At 47.2% G+C, this 20495-nt stretch overlaps 1 protein-coding gene across 1 annotated transcript in view; it reads right to left on the minus strand.

The window, feature by feature from the left end:
* Positions 1-1669: 1669 nt before the first annotated feature.
* LOC139278687 (lysosomal protective protein) overlaps positions 1670-20495 on the minus strand; it is a 40594-nt gene continuing 21768 nt past the window's right edge. The window contains exons 7-11 of the mRNA XM_070897733.1: positions 13241-13390; positions 12700-12830; positions 9644-9806; positions 4899-4988; positions 1670-3622 (exon numbers count right to left, since the gene is read on the minus strand). Of these exons, the coding sequence (XP_070753834.1) occupies positions 3539-3622; positions 4899-4988; positions 9644-9806; positions 12700-12830; positions 13241-13390 (618 nt within the window). The 3' untranslated portion in view covers positions 1670-3538. The remainder of the gene's footprint in view (positions 3623-4898; positions 4989-9643; positions 9807-12699; positions 12831-13240; positions 13391-20495) is intronic.

Below are 20495 nucleotides of genomic sequence, written 5' to 3' on the forward strand. Positions count from 1 at the left end.
GCAGGAAGAATGTTCCCGATGTTGGGCAAGTCCAGAACCAGGAGTCGCTGTCTAAGGATAAGGGGTAAGCCATTTAGGACCGAGATGAGGAGAAACTTTTTCACTCAGAGTTGTGAACCTGTGGAATTCTCGACTGCAGAAAGTTGTTGCCAGTTTGATGGATATATACACAAAAGGGAGTTAGATGTGGCCCTTACAGCTAAAGGGATCAAGGGGTATGGAGAAAGCAGGAAAGGGGTACTGAGGTTGCATGATATTGAATGGCGGTGCAGGCTCAAAGGGCCTAATGGCCTACTCCTGCACCTATTTTCTATGTTTCTATGACTAGTTGGTGAATTAACAAGGGGGCATTAAGAAAAGCTTGAAGGAGATTTAAGTTTTCCACAGAGGGTGGAATATATTCCCCTTGGAGATGAGTCAACAGGGTGTTTGAGGGAAGTCAATAAGCTCGTGAAAAAGGAAAAATATTGCACTGCACGGGGGAAAGGGTAGAGCTCCTTTGTGGTATAGCCAGGATGGGCCAAATGGCCTGTTGTGGGGTAACTGCTAAATGATTTGCTGATGTTCATCAACTGACCTTATCCCTGCACACTAACAGATCTTGACCAGCAAACACAGCAATGTAGAAATCGAAGGAATGTATGGCAGTGTGCCGAAGGCATGGATAGTTTCGGCCTGTATTTAAGAGTCGGGGATAATCACAATGAGGAATGGAATAATCTCTCCTTTAGGAGCTCGGCTCCAACCTGACAAACCAGCAGTGAGCTTCCAGATGATTACTAGCGGCTGTGCACTGGGTGGTGGCATCGTCTACAAACTGGTTTGACACTGGCTCAGACATCCCATGAATCCGGTCCAGGTTCCATGGGTGAAAGGGCAAAGTTCAAACTCTGAGCTTTGCATAGGATTTTATAATTCCTCCAACCCCAGAAGGGAAATTGGGTGTGAGGTGTATGAAGGGACAGGAGGCCAACCTGTGGCTGATGTCTCCTTTCAGACTCCAGGTTGGTGAAGCGAGGTACAGGGCTTGGGTGGAGTGGCTTCCAGCCACTGAGGTTGTTCACACTCACCTATAAACTACCAATCTAAAGGAAAATCACCTCGTTTCTCTTTTAAAGGCTAGAGCATCTCTGTGGAAGCTGGTTAGAGAACAGCGTAACGTCAAGGTGACACAGGCCCGATCGCTCCATAAACCAATGATACAAACACAGGGGGGCAGGGAACGAGTGGGGTCACCAACTCTGGTTGGACCGATTCCTGGAGGTTTCATCACATGACCTCTCCCCTCCATCAGTCTGGCCACACGCTCCCCCATTGGTCGCTCAAGATGACCACTGAGCTCCGCCTCCCCCCACACCACCCCGAAAGTGAGCAGACTCTTCAGTATCTGAGTGGATGATTCCGTCTGACACTCAAACCCTTTATGCCTCCCATCTCCATTATAACTAGCAAACTAAAGTATTCAAAGAGAAAGAATGAATGAAAACACAATTTTCTCCCAGCAGTGTCCTGGTGATTTATCTTAAATTCCTGGAGACCCCCAGGGCAATCCTGGAAAGTGGGCACCTTCCCCTCCACACCCTCACTACACCACCCCCACACCCTCTCCCATCCCCCCCCCAACCCCACCCCCATCCCATCCCCCCCACAGACACAATGAGACATGGAGTATAGTTTAGATGATTTATTTGAATTGTTGTGCTTTAGAGTGCCCGGTACTCACACACACCGAGGGGCTGCAGCATGGACCCGTCCTATGTAACTACCAGTTTACGGAATAAAATCAATGACAAGCAGCGTCAAAGGTCACTGAAACCAGGGTGTGTGCACGAATGTAGACTGAGCATGTGCTGTGGTGGTCGGTGCCCCTGGAACTCGACTCCCCTCCGCTCGGAGAGGCAAGACACATTGCCCAGTCCAGCTCTCACTGCGCTGCAACTGATCTGGTATCTCAGTCACTGAGGGGCCCAGGTATCCCAGTCCATCACCGAGAGGGCCCAGGTATCTCACCGAGAGGGCCCAGGTATCTCAGAGGGGCCCAGGTATCCCAGTCCATCACCGAGGGCCCAGGTATCTCACCGAGTCGCCCAGGTATCTCACCGAGTCACCGAGGGGCCCAGGTATCTCACCGAGTCACCGAGAGGGCCCAGGTATCTCACCGAGTCACTGAGGGGCCCAGGTATCTCACCGAGTCACCGAGGGGCCCAGGTATCTCACCGAGTCACCGAGAGCTGAATCCAGCTGTTTTGTTTACTGTACAGGGAATAAAAGAACCAAAGGCAGCTGAGGGCTTTAGCGACCCTTTAAAAAAATATCCAACACCTTTCCCAACGCAACACATTTAGCTCATTCTTTCAGCTGTACCTCCTCCTGCAGATGTGGCCTGCTTGTTGGGGTGAGATTGATGGATTAAACACGAGAATTACTGGACAAAACAATGACCACCGTCCATCTAATCCGGCTTCTACAAATCGCAGATACAGTGATAATGGAGGTGTTGACCAATCCCAACGATCAATCTCAATCAACGAGTCTACAACAGGCCCAGACATGAGATGAGGAAACCCCAGGGGTAGAGGGGTTTGGGAACCACAGTCACCTGTCCCTCCCGAGCCCCGTACACTTCCCACACGGCATGTCTCCTGTTACTTATATACTGTATCCCCGAATGGTACTTTCTTACAGAAATCTATCGAATCTACAGAAGACTTGTGTCTGTTTCCAGAGGAGGTTAAAGTTCTCGAGTTTGTTCAATGGTCTCTGACTGGTTTTAAAAAATCACATTTAACAATTATATATTTAAAAATTTGGTTTAAAAAGCTCCCTTTAGGAATTGATTGATTTGTTCATTCTAGTGATTCGCAGTCCTGCAATCGGAATTTTTACTAAAAAACAACACCACCAAGCTGAGCCGGACTAAGCCAAAGAAACGCGGTGTATAAACAGGACGCAGGCAGCAGTCTGTTCCTGGTCTATGGGCTATCGGGGCATTAAAGGCAGTCCCAGCAACACTAGGCAGGGTTGCTCTAACAGGGCCAGGACATTTCTCAGAGTGCCTGTATCAAGCACGGCTGTGTCAGTAATGAGAGCTTCCAGCAGGCAACTCCTCAAACACCTGTTAAACCCAGGGGGGCAGCCCCTCCTGCCCTGTATGACTGAAGCTGTAATAATGCCGGTTCCATTACCCAGGACAAGCATCCAGTCTGCCCTGCCCTAGTTTCTCCTGGAATGTAGGCACAAATGCAGCCAAAGAACAGGGTCTTTCCTCCCTCTTTCAGTTGTATAAGAGAGAACGTTCTCTGAATTAATGCTCGCAACTCTTAATGTAACGAACATTGTTGGTATTTGTCCTGATGTAATCTGTGTTAGTGGGACAGATTTGGCTCAGCTTGGTGTCATTAGCTCTGGTCCCTGTGTTATGATTAAAAACCCCATTGCAAGTGCGTGTATGTGTGTGAGAGGAAGATTTAAAAATTAGACGATAATAAGGCAACAAGATAGCAAGGCAACGAGCGCTGTGGATGAGGCGGGAGCCCCATCAGTACGGAGAGTTGGAGAGGAAGGATGTCACCATCTTCAAGGCCCGAGCGGGTGCCCACTGTGGTACCATGTGTCCAGCTCCCTGAGAGGAGAGAGAGAGAGAGAGAAAAGAGTAGGATTGGTCCCATGCCACATCAATGGTGATCAACATCGCCCGGGTAACAGGCTCCACCCACTTTCTACCCACTCCCATTTCCCTTTCAGCTATAAGCAGCCAATAACGACCAGTGTTCAAGGAGGCTGGTTGCTAGGCACTGCAGCATCAGTGATGTCATAAAGCAGTGATATTTCCCATGACATTTTGCCTGAATATTGTGACATCACAGATGTAACTCAGCAACTGTGATTTTTTTCTGATAACACTGTTGCCATGCCGACCAGCGACCACTCAGGCTCAATCTGATTCCCACAATCACCACTCACTGCCTTGTGTGGATTTACATGGACTTCAAAAGCAGTTGGGTCCTTTCTTTCTGGAGAGACACATGACTTGCTGCCTCCGAATCAATACTGTCCTTTTTATCGAGAATTCTAGGGGCAGGGCCATGGTGTGGGACACCACCACTCAAGCCCAGAGAGTCGGATCAAAGACGGGGTAAATCGAGAAGTAGTGACTGGATGATGGCGGCCATCTAGATTTCAGGAGTACAGGAGGTGAGGTCTGTTGGGATCCTAGGGAACCAGAAGATTGAGAAGGCAGCACACCAACTTCTCAGGCCAACCAGGTATGGGAGGGGAGGGGTAGCACAGGACAGGGGGAGGGAGGGAGGGGCTGCACACGACGGGACAAGGGAGGGGGGGGACAGGAGAGCAGCATGCGACTTGGGGGGGGGGGGCAGAGGGACAGGAGGGGGGGGCAGGCAGGAGAGCAGCATGCGATGACCGAGGGGGGGGGGGGGGAGAAAAAGAGAGCAGCACAGGACAGCAGAAACGGTTAGTGTGGGATGGGGGTCTCGGTGTTAGGGCGGCGGGGATAGTATCACAGACCCGGGGAGTTCCCAGCTTCCCTGGACAACACTTACCCTGCAGACATCACAAACAGATTATCTGGTCACCACCACCTTGCTGTTGGTGGGATCTTGCTGTGCACTGTTTGCAGCCATGTTTGCTACATTACAACAGCGACTACGTCAAAAGTACTTCACTGGCTGTAAAGCACTTTGCAAGGTCGGGAAAGATGCTATATAAATGCTCTTTTCTCTCTCGGAAAAGCCTCGGACTGACTGCTCACTGGCTCATTCAGCATCCGTGATCAGATTGTGCCCCGTGTCGTGTCACACCTTCACGGGTAGTGAGACTGTGGGGGCAGATCGCACCATCACCCTGAAGGACACACGGTGTGACGGAGTGTCAGTTACCTTGACGGTCAGGAAAGTCAAGTCTCCGTACTTCTCATAGAACCCTGCGATCTGGTTATTGTGGATCCATGGTTGGTAATTGACGGTTTTCTGGTGGGGGAAGCATGTTAAGTCAGTCAGGTAGTTAGTCACACAGTCAGAATTATACACCTGTAGCTCAACTCTTACTGCAGTTCACAGGCCGAGCTCCCGCCCTGACCACACAGGCCCGTGGTTATACTTTCCACATCGCTGACCTGCAACGATCTTGCTCACAGACACTCATGCTGGGACCAGTGTCCTGGCGAATCGAATAACTAGGGCTGTAGAGAGGGCTTTAAACTAAATAGTGGGGGGGAGGGGTTCAGGTGAGGGGAAATTTAAAAAGTCAAAGAGAAAGGAGAAGGCAATAGTGCAGGGTAGCGATATGGGTAATGATAACCAGAGTGGGACAGGAAGGGACAGAGCCTATAAACATAATGGTGCACCAGAAAATGGGGTCAGAGTAGGGTAAAATGGTAAAAAGAAAAAAATTAAAACTCTCTGAATGCACGCAGCATTCATAAGATAGATGAGTTGACGGCACAAATAGAAATAAATGGGTATAGTCTGATAGCCATTACAGAGACATGGTTGCAAGGTGACCAAGGTTGGGAACTGAACATTCAGGGGTAAGTGACAATTCGGAAGGATACGCAGAAATGAATAAAGGAGGTGGGGTTGCTCTGTTAATAAAGGATGAGATCAGTGCAGTAGTGACAAATGATATTGGCTCAGAAGATCAAGATGTAGAATCAGTTTGGGTGGAGATAAGAAATAATAAGGGGAAGAAGTCACTGGTGGGTGTAGTCTATAGACCCCCTAACAGTAGCTACACTGTTGGACGGAGTATAAATCAAGAAATAATGGGGGCTTGTAAGAAAGGTATGGCAATAATCATGGGCGATTTTAATCTTCATATTGATTGGACAAATCAAATTGGCCAGGGTAGCCTTGAGGACGAGTCCAGAGAGTGTATACGGAATAGTTTCTTAGAACAATACGTTGTGGAACCAACCAGGGAGCAGGCTATTTTAGATCTGGTAATGTGTAATGAGACAGGATTAATTAATGATCTCATAGTAAAGGATCCTCTAGGCAAGAGTGATCATAACATGTAGAATTTCACATTCAATTTAAGGGTGAGAAACTTGGGTCTCAGACTAGTGACCTTATCTTAAATAAAGGCAATTGTAAAGGTATGAAGACAGAGTTGGCTAAAGTGGACTGGGAAAATAGATTAAAGGGCAAGACGGTAGATAAGCAGTGGCAGACATTTTTTTAGAAACCAGTAAAGGATAACTAAAAAAATGAGGAAGATAGATTGAGAGTAAATTAGCAAGAAATATAGATACAGACAGCAAGAGCTTCTACAGGCATATAAAAAGGAAGAGAGTAGCTAAAGTAAACATTGGTCCCTTAGAGGATGAGACTGGGGAATTATTAATGGGGAACAGGGAAATGGCAGAGACTTTGAACAAATATTCTATATCGGTCTTCACAGTAAAAGACACAAAGCATCCCAATAATTGATAATCAAGGGGCTATAGAAAGGGAGGAACTTAAAATAATCACCATCACTAGAGAAAAAGTACTAGGCAAACTAATGGGACTAAAGGTGGACAAGTCCCCTGGACCTGCATCCTAGGGCCTTAAAAGAAGTGGCTGCAGAGACAGTGGATGCATTGGTTATAATCGACCAAAATTCCTTGGATTCTGGAGAGGTCTCAGCAGATTGGAAAACCCCAAATGAAACGCCCCTATTTAAGAAAAGGAGGGAGACAGAAAGCAGCAAATTATAGACCAGTTCACCTAACCTTGGACATTGGGAAAATGCTGGAGTCCATTATTAAGGAAGTAGTAGCAGGACATTTGGAAAAGCATAATACAGTCAAGCAGAGTCAGCATGGTGTTATGAAAGGGAAATCATGTTTGACAAATTTGCAGGAGTAACGAACAGGGTGGATAAGGGGGAACCAGTGGATGTGGTGTATTTGGATTTCCAAAAGGCATGCAATAAGGTGCTACATAAAAGGTTACTGCACAAGATAAGACCTCAGGGGGTTGGGGGTAATATATTAGCATGGATAGCAGATTGGCCAACTAACAGAAAACAAAGAGTGGGGATAAATGGTTTATTCTCCGGTTGGCAAACGGTAATTAGTGAGGTGCTGCAGGGATCAGTGCTGGGGCCTCAACTATTTACAATCTATATTAATGACTTGGATGAAGGGACAGAGTGTCAAATTTGCTAATGATACAAAGATGGGAGGAAAAGCAATGTGAGGAGGACACAAAGAATCTGCAAAAGGATATAGACAGGCTAAGTAAGTGGCCAAAGATTTGTCAGATGGAGTATAATGTGGGAAAATGTGAGGTTATCCACTTTGGTAGGAAGAATAAAAAAGCAAAATTATTTAAATGGGGAGAGATTACAAAATGCTGAGGTACAGAGGGTTCTTGTGCATGAAACACAAAAAGTTAGTATGCAAGTGATCAGGAAGGCAAATGGAAAGTTGGCCTTTATTGCAAGGGGTGCAAGGTTCGAAAATCCACAGCCACATTTTAGTGGAACACCCCAAGGACAAGAAAACTAAAAGGGATCGTTCTATACATTTTAAAATGAACATTTTTGGCCAAGTATTGCACTGTTGTTTTAACTATGTATTTTAAATGAACATTTTTGGCCAAGTCAAACCCTCAGACCAGGCAGGCTGGGAAACATGTGGGCGGATACAGACACTGGCCAATGGGGGAAAAGTGCATTCTGGCAGGCCAATCAGGGGTCGAGTCAGGCCTGAAGCGGGGAAATCCTCAACCAATGGGCACTACCCGGCCCAGTTCGAATATAGTAGAGAAAGCAGCTGGAGGAGTAGGACCTACAGAACCACAGACAACTACAGAGAGGAAGCAACATACTATTGTACGGGCCCTGGACTCAACTTGTGTGCAGAATATACAACCCAACTACTGAAAGGCCCAACATCGTCTCAAGAAGCCGAGCCGCACACCGAACAACGCTCCGAGGCCAACCAGCTGAAGAACCGGAGACCGAAGTAACTGGGAGAGGCAACATTCACTCCAGCTACCCCGTAAACCAACCATCCTAAGGCTAAAAAAATAACTGTCAAAAGGGATCGTAAGTATTATCCTGGGGTTTCTTTTCCCAACTATCAGCCTTGGTCAGTCAAGTAAAAAAGGGGGGTGGGGGTGGTGTTGGAAATGTCTTGTAAAGGTAAAATTGTGGAAGGTTTTCGTTGTGTCTGTTTCTTCCCATAGATTTTCATAGTTTATAAGTGTGTGTCAGATATGTGTTTTGATGAAGTTTGACCTTGTTGGAAACTTACCGTGGTTAATAAATTGGACTTACCCGTTTTTTTTTTGTTCCAAGGACCATTTGTCTCCGAGTGTTTTGTTTTTCCTTGTGGAAAATCCACCAAAATTCTGAGTTTAGAACCAGATAGGGGTACTAGGGCGCTTCGAAACCACCAGTTTAGTGGTCAGCAAGCCATAAGCTGCTGGACCATCCCCTAGAAGGGACAGAGAGGCCCAATACACCAACAGCCACCAAAGATCCCTGTAATTGGGCAGAGCAAAAAACCCCTACAGGGGTATGGAGTATAAAAGTAGGGAAGTCCTGCTACAATTGTACAGGGAGTTGGTAAGACCATATGTACAGTTTTGGTCTCTTTATTTAAGAAGGGATATACTTGCATTGGAGGCAGTTCAGTGAAGGTTCACTGGGTTGATTCCAGAGATGAGGGGGTTGACTTATGAAGGGTGAGCCTATACTCATTGGAGTTTAGATGAATGAGAGGGGATCTTATTGAAACTTAAGATTCTGAGGGGGCTTGACAGAGTAGATGCAGAGAGGATGTTTCCTCTCGTGGGGGAATCTAGAACTAGGGGGCATAGTCTCAGAATAAGGGGTCGCCCATTTAAAATAGAGATGGAGGAAATTCTTTTCTGAGGGTCGTGAATCTTTAGAATTCTCTACCTAGAAAGCTGTGCAGGATGGGTTATTGAATATATTCAAGGTAGAGATAGACTGATTTTTGAGCGATAGGGGAGTCAAGGGTTATGGGGAGCGGGCAGGGAAGTGAAGTCGAGGCCAATATCAGATCAGCCATGATCTTATTAAATGGCGGAGCAGGCTCTAGGGGCCAAATGGCCCACTCCTGCTCCTATTTCTTATGTTCTTATCCCACTTGCCCAGAATCTGCCTGGCAGAGAGGGGTGAGCTAAGCCCATTGTATTAGAGAACAGCTGTTGATGGAGAGGGCCTTCGATACAGATGGCCCATCAGGCTGCTGGGCTCGAGTCCGGCCAGGCACTCCGCATCTGGGATCACAGCACACTCCACTTGGAAAGTGCAAACTGCTCAACTCTGTCTAATTAACTGGAATGTCCTCCCTCCCTCCACATCGCAGAAATGAATAATTAAAGAAAGCGAAACCTCAACGGACTCGATCCCAAACCTGACCTGACCTCCACCCCACACTCTCCAGCAGGGATCAGTGATCAGCAGCAGGAGAACTCCACTGATTTACCCCCCTCCTCCTCCTCCTTAACTACTAAAATCTCCCCTCCCAGGGCCAGATCAGCTGTCTAACCAAACACACAACGTTACAAGAACAATATTACAACTTGGAAGGTTGAGCAGAGTCACAGAGCTCTGAAAATCAACACATGAGCTGTCAGCCTGAGCAGAGTGGGGTCACACCTACCTGCTGATTCAGCGATTGCACAAACCAGTGGTCGCCCAGGAAGTTGCAGGCCATGTCAGTGTCGCCATTGTAGACCAGCACGCGGAGACCCTTGCCAAGCAGCTTCAGGTAGAAGTCATACATGGTACTGTAGGTGCGATGGTAGCTCTCACTAACTACTGCACTGTGGGGGGAGGAGATGGTTTCGCTCGGGTTAGAATCATAAATACATCAAAGTGAATCCCAGGCTCAATTCCCGAGTTTGGAAGGTCGAGGGGTGATCTAATCGAGGGGTTTAAAAATCATAAAGGATTCGATAGGCTAGATTTTTGTTAGGCAAGAGTATTAAGGTTACGGAACAGAGGCGGGGAGGTAGAGTTGAGGTACAGATCAGCCGTGATCTAACTGCAAGGCAGAGTAGGCTGAAAGGCCTGCTCCTGATGCTCTTACTGAATGTGCCTAATTGTGAAGCTAGGTAGCTGAATCACGACGGTGCTGTCCGATACCAGATTTTACTTACTCTCTGCCACAGAGATTTAATGTGGCACCCTATACATTTAATCATCATAGGCGGCCCCTCGAAGCGAGGATGACTTGCTTCCACGCCAAAAAAGGAGGAGTTCACAGGTGTTTCGAACGAAGGACCCGAACTACATCCTGAAGGGTGGAAGATGCCCGTGTGTGATTTTTTTAAAACGTGGGGTGACCGTTGCACACCAGCCACCACATGGGCTTGGTCCAGTGACAAGGGTTACCCAAGACAACTGGAGACCTACTCTGCTGCACAGACCTAGTAAGCGCACATATCGCAGTGTGGGCTGGCCCGTGCTGCCCCTGGCCACATTTAATCAGTGAGGCAATCATATACATAAGACATACACACATTGCATGGTTTGAAGACAAGAATACATTACTTTAAAATAAGGCAGACCGGACATTAAAAAGATAAACTAGTCAAAAGTAGACCCATTAGAAGTTCACAGCACAGTTGGAGGCCCATCGTGTCTGTGCCAATTATTTGTAAGATCAATCCTGTTAAGTATGGAAGAACTCCACAAGACTGAGTACTGTGAGCTTAAACTGATGTGACCGTAGTCTCTTTAATAAAACTCGAGTGCCAAAGCAGCATGGCAGACAACCTTTTATACTCGCTTGCACGAGGTGTGCAGGTAACTCTTGGGCCTCCAACAGTTGCGCCCTCTGGTGGCAAGTCTTGCACAGTTACAATGTTTACATACATAACAGATCCAAAACTAATCCCATGGTCCTGCCCCCGCCCTCCCCCCATATTTTGCTCTGCTTTAAATATTTGTTCCACTTTCCCTTAAAAGATGCAATGGTCTGTGCCTCAATCACTCCCTGTGGGACAACATTCCATGCTCCAACTGAACCATGCAAAGACAATTCTCCTGACCTCCGAGAATTTTACATTGCTGTCCCGTCATCACCGACTCCCAACCACAGGACGTACACTTTCTATATTCACGATCAAAACACTTCTTCATTTTAAAATTCTCGGCAAAATCTCTGAACCTTCTCTGCTCCAGTGGAAACAGTCTGTCTAACAGTCAGTGTCTCTGATAACCATAGTTCCCCATCCCTAGCAACATCCTGGTGAATCAACTCTGCAGGCTCCTGGTGGCTTTGATGTCCCTTTTATATTGGAGGCCCAAAGCTGCATCATACTATAGCTGTGGCCTAACCAGTGCTTTGTGTAAATTGGTTACGTCTTTACGCTATGCCCTTATTTATAAAATAACTCCACATATTACACATTGTTACTGTCCCTGTGTATATTACACACTTACATTGTGGGCCACGCCGACCTCCGAGAACACCACCGCAGGTCGGGGCTATAAATAGAGCTTGAGCGCCGGGCCCTAAAGCATCGTGGGCAAAGGTGCAGCTGATGAGGGTACAGGGCCAAGAGGCAGCACGGGCCAGCTCACACTGCGATATGTGTGCGCACTAGGTCCGTGCAGCAGAGCAGGTCTCCAGTCGTCCTGGTTCAACCCGTGCCACTGGACCAAGACCTAGCTCTGTCCAGCCCGTGGTGTGGTTGATGTGCAACGGCCACCACACGTTAAAAAAAATCCACGCACAGGCATTTTCCACCCCCTCAATTGGAGTTCAGGACTGGAACATCAGGTCCTTCATTGAAACATCTGTGAACTCGTGGAAACAAGACATCCTCGTTCGAGGGACTGCCTATGACTTATAAAATCCAAATTCTATTAGCCTCTTTATGATTGCTTTATCTATCTACATGAACTTTCAGGGAGTATGTATTTGAACCCTGGGGCCTCTCTGTTCATCCACACCCTACAATGTCTTTCCATCCAGTGTCTATGTCCTAATCCTCATTTTGCATCTTAAATCTATTCTCTCCCACTCATCCACATCAAACAAGCTTCCAACTGTTGGCACGTTCCACTCGCCTTTCTACGTCCCCTTGAAGTCTTTTCCAGCCCTCCGCTGTTTGCCAAACCTCCTACTTTTGGGGGACATCAGCAAACTTCAAGATCGTGGGGTGAATTTCGCTCTTACCACAAGAGATAATGGGTCGGTCACCCGATTTGCACCCCGCACGATTTTCATTCCCACCTGAACCCATTTGAAGAACCCATGTGAACCAAGTGTTCGATCCACCAACAGGAAACTTCGCCCACTATTGAAGTTAGACTAACTTGTCAAGTTGTCCAGTTTCGGAGACTTGAGCACATAATCTGGGTTCCTTCTTCTGAGGGAGTGCTGCACTGTCAGAGGTGCCGTCATTCAATTGATACGTTATATTGAGGCCCGGGCTGCTCTCAGATGAGCATAAAAGATCCCTTGGCACTATTCGGTAAAGAGTAGGGGTTGGGACCAGTGGGAACCTGCTGTGCATAAACTGGCTGCCGTGTTTCCTACATTACAACAGTGACTACACTTCAAAAGTACTTCATTGGCTGTGAAGTGCTTTGGGACGTCCAGTGGTGGTGAAAAGCGCTATTATAAATGCAAGTCTTTATTTCCTCACTCTGCAGCCAATTGAAGGCACGTCTTGCACACGTAATATTGCCAGGGTGTTGACCTACCTGCAGAGTTCCCAGGCCTGGACCCATTCTGGGATGTGTAGGGCTCTTCTCACATCAGCACGGTTTAGCCAGGTCCACTGAGCTGTATCATTGATACACGGAGGAGCCATGTTAATGGCTTTCTCAGTGCTCTGGTGAGAGAGAGAGAGAGAGAGAGAGAGATTTACTACAGCAGAGGGGAAGGGAGTGACAGAGCGTAGAAACACCACCGGAAACTGCCAACACACCAAAAACAATTAAACCCAACTCCTCACAGAAAAAGATAGGCAAGATCATTTCTACAATATACTGGAAGTTCCAGATAATTAGCAAATATTTTAACAGTGTATGGAAGGGGTCGGGCACAATGGGATTCTGTATGATGGGAGTGAGTGGGAAGGGGTTGGGACCATTGGGATTTTATACAGTGGGAGTGAGTAGGAAGGGGTTGGGACCATTGGGATGCTGAATGATGGGAGTTAGAGGGAGGGGGAGGGGGTTGGGACCATTGGGATTATGTACGATGGGAGTGAATGGGAAGGCAATAATGGATGGTTCGTACCTTCACTGCCTGAAACTGGTAAAATTGAAAGAGGTTCTTCATGTCTGTGAGGAAGCGCTTGTAACTGGTCGGTATTCCACCTGCACAGTCCATGTACAGCGAGTACACATTGAGTCCGCTGTCGTAGATGATGAAGAAGGCTTCCTTGATCTGTAAAGAAAATAATTTTTCACTGTCTGTTTTCTCAGGTCTAGCCGAGTGAGTACCCATCACTTTTGTCACCTTTGCACCACATCGGTGTTTCTCTCCATCCAGAACATGCAACATCTGGGCCAAGGGTTATACTCAGTGACCTGGGGGTCCAGAACACAACTTCTGGGCCAAGGGTTATACTCAGTGACCTGGGGGGCACATCCACAAACCTAGGAAGGTGGCAGGACAAGTCGATGAGGCCACTAAAAAAAAAAACTTTACGGGACCCTGAGCTTTATAAAGAGGCAGAGGATACGATAGCAAGGATATTAAACCGAGGCCCATCTGCTCTCGTAGAAAATCCCATAACACTAGTCGAAGAGCAGGGGAGTTCACCCAGTGTCCTGGCCAATATTTATCCCTCAACCAACATCACAAACAGATTATCAGGTCATCATCACATTGCTGTTTGTGGGGGCTTCCTGTGAATAAATTGGTTGCCACCTTTCCTACATTACAACAGTGACTATACTTCCAAAGTGCTTCATTGGCTGTAAAGTGCATTGTGAAATCTTAAGGTCATTAAAGGCGCTAGATAAATCATAGGCAGTCCCTCGAGGGGAGGATGACTTGATAAATTTATGACTACAGAAATACAAGTCTTTCTTTAAACGGTTATAAATTATTGGCTCGGCTTCAGTTGGAGTATTGTGTCCAATTTGTGGCACCAGACTTTAGGAAGGATGTGAAGGCCTCGGAGAGGGTGCAGGGGAGATTTACTAGAATGGGACCAGGGACGAGGTATTTCAGTTATGTGGATAGACTGGAGAAAGCTGGGGTTGTTCTCATTAGGAGCAGAGAAGGTTAAGGAGAGATTCGATAGGTGTTCAATATCATGAAGGGTTTTGATAGAGGGAAACGGTTTCCACTGGCCAAAGGGTCAGTAACCAGAGCACACAGATTTAAGTTCATTGGCAAAAGGACCAAAGGGGAGGTGGGAATTTTTTCCCCCAGTTATAATCAGGAATACACTGCCTGAATGGGTGGTGAGTAGATTCAATACCATCTTTCAAAAGGAAATTGGATAACAATTTGAAGGGGGAAAATTTGCAGAGCTATGGGGAAAGGGCACGTGAGTGGGATTAATTGGATTGCTCTTTCAAAGAGCCGGCACAGACACTATGGGCTGAATGGCCTCCTGCGCTGTAAGATTTTGTGAAGGAGTGCCACAGAACCCCAACACTCCCTGGTTTAGAACGCACAGCAAATGCCTCTCGACTCAGCCCAGCAGTTTCCCCTCCGATTGTCTTCCCTTACCCATCCTCTCCTGAACATGGAGAATCTCGCAGAGGTGCAGCTTAACCACCCTCTACCTCACCCCAACTAGGCCAGTCTCCGCGCGAGAGCTCAGAGAAGGAATGTCGAAGGCTGGTTGTCCGCTGAAGAAATCGCAGCCGGACCAATTCTGTCCCGACCACACGCCCAGAGTGAAAAGTGGAAATTCCAGCAGACCGAGACCAGTCAAATCACCAAAGGCCAGGCACAGAGACAGGTGTGTGCAGCTCAGTGCCACACCGTGTGGTGCAGGTACAGAGAGTTCTGGGGCAGACTGAACTTCTCTGATGTCTGGGTGTGATGATACTGATGGTCCAGGACCACTGTGTGATAATGTGTCATTCCCAGCACAACCCACTTTAAATTAAGGGGGGGGGGGGGGGAGGAAAGGGGGAAGTGATTTAGAATGGAAAATGCCAGACCAGAGAGAGAGGCCGGTTCAAATTTGAATCACTGATCTGGGCCAAGTAAGTTCATCTCAGCTGGTGTGGTGATAGGGTCATTGTTTGGCTTGGAGACAGATCACTATCCAGTGTCTCCTTTTTAAAATTTCATTCCTGGGATGTGGGCGTTGCTAGCAAGGCCGGCATTTATTGCCCATCCCCAATTGCCCTTGAGAAGGTGGTGGTGAGCCGCCTTCTTGAACTGCTGCAGTCCGTGTGGTGAAGGTACTCCCACAGTGCTATAAGGAAGGGAGTTCCAGGATTTTGACCCAGTGATGAAGGAACGGCGATATATTTCCATGTCAGGATGGTGTGTGACTTGGAGGGGAACGTGGAGGTGATGGTGTTCCCATGTACCTGTTGTCCTTGTCCTTCTAGATGGTGGAGGTCGTGAATTTGGGAGGTGTTGCCGACGAAGCCTTGGCGAGTTGCTGCAGTGCATCTTGTAGATGGTACACACTGCAGCCACGGTGCACTGGTGGTGGAGGGAGTGAATATTGAAGGTGGTGGATAGGGTGCCAATCAAGCGGGCAGCTTTGTCCTGGATAGTGTTGAGCTTCTTCAGTATTGTTGGAGCTGCACTCATCCAGGCAAGTGAACAGTATTCCATCACACTCCTGACTTGTGCCTTGCAGATGGTGAAAAGGCTTTGGGGAGTCAGGAGGTGAGACACTCGCCGCAGAATACCCAGCCTCTGACCTGCTCTTAGAAACAGAAAATAGGTGCAGGAGTAGGCCATTCGCCCTTTGAGCCTGCACCACCATTCAATATGGCTGATCATGCAACTTCAGTACCCCATTCCTGCTTTCTCTTCGTACCCTTTGATCCCTTTAGCTGTAAGGGCTACATCTAACGAACTGGCCTTAACAACTTTGTGGTAGAGAATTCCACAGGTTCACAATTCTCTGAGTGAAGAAGTTTCTCCTCATCTCAGTCCTAAATGGCTTACCTCTTATCCTTAGACTGTGACCCCTGGTTCTGGACTTCCCCAACAACGGGAACATTTTTCCTGCATCTAAACTGTCCAGTCCCGTCAGAATTTTACATGTTTCTATGAGATCCCCACTCATTCTTCTAAATTCCAGCGAATATAAGCCTAGTCGATCCAGTCTCTCCTCATATGTCAGTCCTGCCATCCCAGGAATCAATCTGGTGAACCTTCGCTGCACTCCCTCAATAGCAAGAATGTCCTTCCTCAGATTAGGAGACCAAAACTGTACACAATACTCAAGGTGTGGTCTCACCAAGGCCCTGTACAACTGCAGCAAGACCTCCCTGCTCCTATACTCAAATCCTCTTGCTATGAAGACAAACATGTAATTTGCCTTCTTCACTGCCTGCTGTACCTGCATGCCAACTTTCAATGACTGATGTACCATGACACCCAGGTCTCGTTGCACCTCCCCTTTTCCTAATCTGTCACCACTCATAATATTCTGCCTCCCTGTTTTTACCACCAAAGTGGATAACCTCACATTTATCCACATTATACTGCATCTGCCATGCATTTGCCCACTCACCTAACCTGTCCAAGTCACCCTGTAGCCTCTTAGCATCCTCCTCACAGCTCTCACTGCCACCCAGCTTAGTGTCATCTGCAAACTTGGAGATATTACATTCAATTCCTTCATTCAAATCATTAATGTATATTGTAAATAGCTGGGGGCCCAGCACTGAACCTTGCAGTACCCCACTAGTCACTGCCTGCCATTCTGAAAAGGACCCGTTTATTCCTACTTTTTGCTTCCTGTCTGCCAACCAGTTCTCTATGCACATCAATACATTACCCCCAATACCACGGGCTTTAATTTTGCACACTAATCTCGTGTGGGACCTTGTCAAAAGCCTTTTGAAAGTCCAATTACACCACTTCCATTGGTTCTCCTTTGTCCACTCTACTAGTTACATCCTCAAAAAAATTCTAGAAGATTTGTCAAGCTTGATTTCCCTTTCATAAATCCATGCTGACTTGGACCGATCCAGTCACTGTTTTCCAAATGCGTTGCTATTTTATCTTTAATAATTGATTCCAACATTTTCCCCACTACCGATGTCAGGCCAACTGGTCTATAATTCCCTGTTTTCTCACTCGCTCCTTTTTTTTTTAATATAAAGTGGTGTTACATTAGCTACCTTCCAATCCATAGGAACTGATCCAGAGTCTATAGAATGTTGGAAAATGACCACCACTGCATCCACTATTTCTAGGGCCACTTCCTTAAGTACTCTGTGATGCAAACTATCAGGCCCTGGGGATTTATCGGTCTTCAATCCCATCAATTTCCCTAACACAATTTCCTGACTAATTAGGATTTCCTTCTGTTCCTCCTTCTCACTAGATCCTTGGTCCCCTAGTATTTCCGGAAGGTTATTTGTGTCCTCCTCAGTGAAGACAGAACCAAAGTATTTGTTCAATTGGTCTGCCATTTCTTTGTTCCCCATTATAAATTCACCTGATTCTGACTGCAAGGGACCTACATTTGTCTTCACTAATCATTTTCTCTTCACATACCTATAAAAGCTTTTGCAGTCAGTTTTTATGTTCTCTGAAAGCTTACTCTCATACTCTATTTTCCCCCTCCTAATTAAACCCTTTGTCCTCCTCTGCTGAATTCTAAATTTCTCCCAGTCCTCTGGTTTGTTGCTTTTTCTGGCCAATTTATATTCCTCTTCCTTGGATTTAACACTATCCCTAATTTCCCTTGTTGAGCCACCTTCCTCGTTTTATTTTTATGCCAGACAGGGATGTACATTTGTTGAAGTTCATCCATGTGATCTTTAAATGTCTGCCATTACCTATCGGTCAGCCCTTTTAGTATCATTTGCCAGTCTATCCTATCTAATTCAAGTCTCATACCATCAAAGTTACCTTTCCTTAAGTTCAGGACCCTAGTCTCTGAAGTAACTGTGTCACTCTCCATCTTAATGAAGAATTCTACCATATTATGGTCACTCTTCCCCAGGGGGCCTCACACAACAAGATTGTCAATTAATCCTCTCATTACACAAGACTCAGTATTTGTGACTGGTCCAGTTACGTTTCTGGTCAATGGTGACCCCCAGGATGTTGAAGGTGGGGGATTCAGCGATGGTAATGTCGTTAAAGATCAAGGGGCAGTGGTTAGACTCTCGTTTGTTGGAGATAGTCATTGCCTGGCACTTGTGTGGCGCGAATGTTACTTGCCACTTATCAGCCCAAGCCTGAATGTCGTCCAGGTCTTGTTACATGCGGGCATGGACGGCTTCATTATCTGAAGAGTTGCAAATGGAACTGAACATTGTGCAGTCATCAGCGAACATCCCCACTTCTGACCTTATGATGAAGCAGCTGAAGATTGTTGGGCCTAGGACACTGCCCTGAGGAACTCCTGCAGCGTTGCCCTGGGGCTGTGATAATTAACCTCCAACGACCACGACCATCTTCCTTTGTGATACCGCTGTCGACGACACCTTCGATTACTTTGCTGATGACTGAAAGTAGTCTGATGGGGTGGTAATTGGCTGAATTGGATTTGTCCTGCTTTTTGTGGACAGGACATACCTGGGCAGTTTTCCACATTGTCGGGTAGATGCCAGTGTTGTAGCTGCACTAGAGGCGCGGCTCGTTCTGGAGCACAAGTCTTCAACACAATAACCGGGATGTTGTCTGGGCTCATAGCTTTTGCTAAATCCAGTGTGCTCAGCTGTTTCTTGATATCACGTGGAGTGCATTGAATTGGCTGAAGACTGGCTTCTGTGAAGGTGGGGACCTCAGGAGGAGGCAGATATGGATCATCCATTCGGCACTTCTGGCTGAAGGTAGTTGCAAACGCTTCAGTCTTGTCCACAAGGACTGTGCGGTGGTCACTGGTACCAATGCTGTCATTGTCAGATGCATCTGCGACAGGTAGATTGGCGAGGACAAGGTCAAGTAGGTTGTTCCCTTCACCTGCAAGCCCAGTCTAGCAACAATGTCCCTCAGGACTCGGCTAACTCGGTCAGTAGTGATGCTACTGAGCCACTCTTGGTGATATCAAGTGGATATCAATGTATACCCAGAGTACATTCTGTGCCTTTACTGCTTTCCGTTCTTCTTCTTGTGGTGTTCAACATGGAGGAGTACTGATTCATCAGCACCCCCTCCCCCAGAGATGTCTGCGTTCCTCTAATTCTGCCCTCCTGAGCATCCCTGAACCACGGGTGGCCGTGTCTTCTGTTGCCTGGGCCCCAAGCTCTGGAACTCCCTGCCTAAACCTCTCCGCCTCTCTTTCCTCCTTAACACACATTTCTTTGACCAAGCTTTTGGTCACCTGCGCTAATTTCTCCTTATGTGGCCCAGTGTCAAACTTTTTAATCTCATAACACTCCTGTGAAGTGCCTCGAGACGTTTCACTACATTAAAGGCGCTATGTAAATACAAGTTGTTGTTGTTGTTGTTGAGGGAGGGCAGTAGGTGGTAATCAGCAGGAGGTTTCCTTGACCTGAAGCCATGAGGCTTCATGGGATCCGGAGTCAATGTTGAGGACTCACAGGGCCACGCCCCCTCCCTCCCGACTGTATACCACTGTGCTGCCACCCCTGGTGGGTCTGTCCTGACAGGACATACCCATGGATGGTGATGGAGGAGTTTGGAACATTGGGAATTCTGTGAGTTTGACTATGTCAAGCTTGACTAGTCTGGGGGACAGCTCTCCCAATTTTGGCACATGCCCAGATGTTAGTGAGGAGGATTTTGCCGGGTCGACACCAGGTGGTCCATCTGGTTTAATAATTCTTACTGTTTCTTGCAGCAATTTTTTTTACAACCTAGTGTCTCACTGGGCAGTTCAGAGTCAACCACATTGCTGTGGGTCTGGAGTCACATATAGGCTAGACCGGGTAAGGACAGCAGATTTCCTTCCCTAAAGGACATGAGTAAACCAGATGGGTTTTTATGACAATCTGAAAGTTTCATGGTCACCAGTACTGATACTGGCTTTTTATTAATTCCAGATTTATTTAATTAACCAAATTTAAATTCCCCAGCTGCCGTGGTGGGATTTGAACTCATGTCTCTGGATCATTAGTCCAAGCCTCGGGATCACTAGTCCCATAACTGAACCACTATGCTACCCGCCCCTGGGAGAGGAGCGTACCGGGATTGAGCAGGTAATGGGAAGGTGAAGGTGTAGGGGACACGATAAGACGCTGGGAGGTGTCAGCTAGTGACAGGTTGCCGTGATGCCCTCCACAGCGGAAGAGCCTGCCGCCACTCACCTTCGAGCGAGTGGTCAGTTAACTGGAGCACGACTGGCAAGTGTGGAACTGTAACCTAGCAACCGCCGGCTACTTCAGGAGAGGGAAAACGGGGTGGGGGTTAAGTTTAA

Source organism: Pristiophorus japonicus, chromosome 13, assembly GCF_044704955.1.
Source record: "Pristiophorus japonicus isolate sPriJap1 chromosome 13, sPriJap1.hap1, whole genome shotgun sequence".
Taxonomy (NCBI): domain Eukaryota; kingdom Metazoa; phylum Chordata; class Chondrichthyes; family Pristiophoridae; genus Pristiophorus; species Pristiophorus japonicus.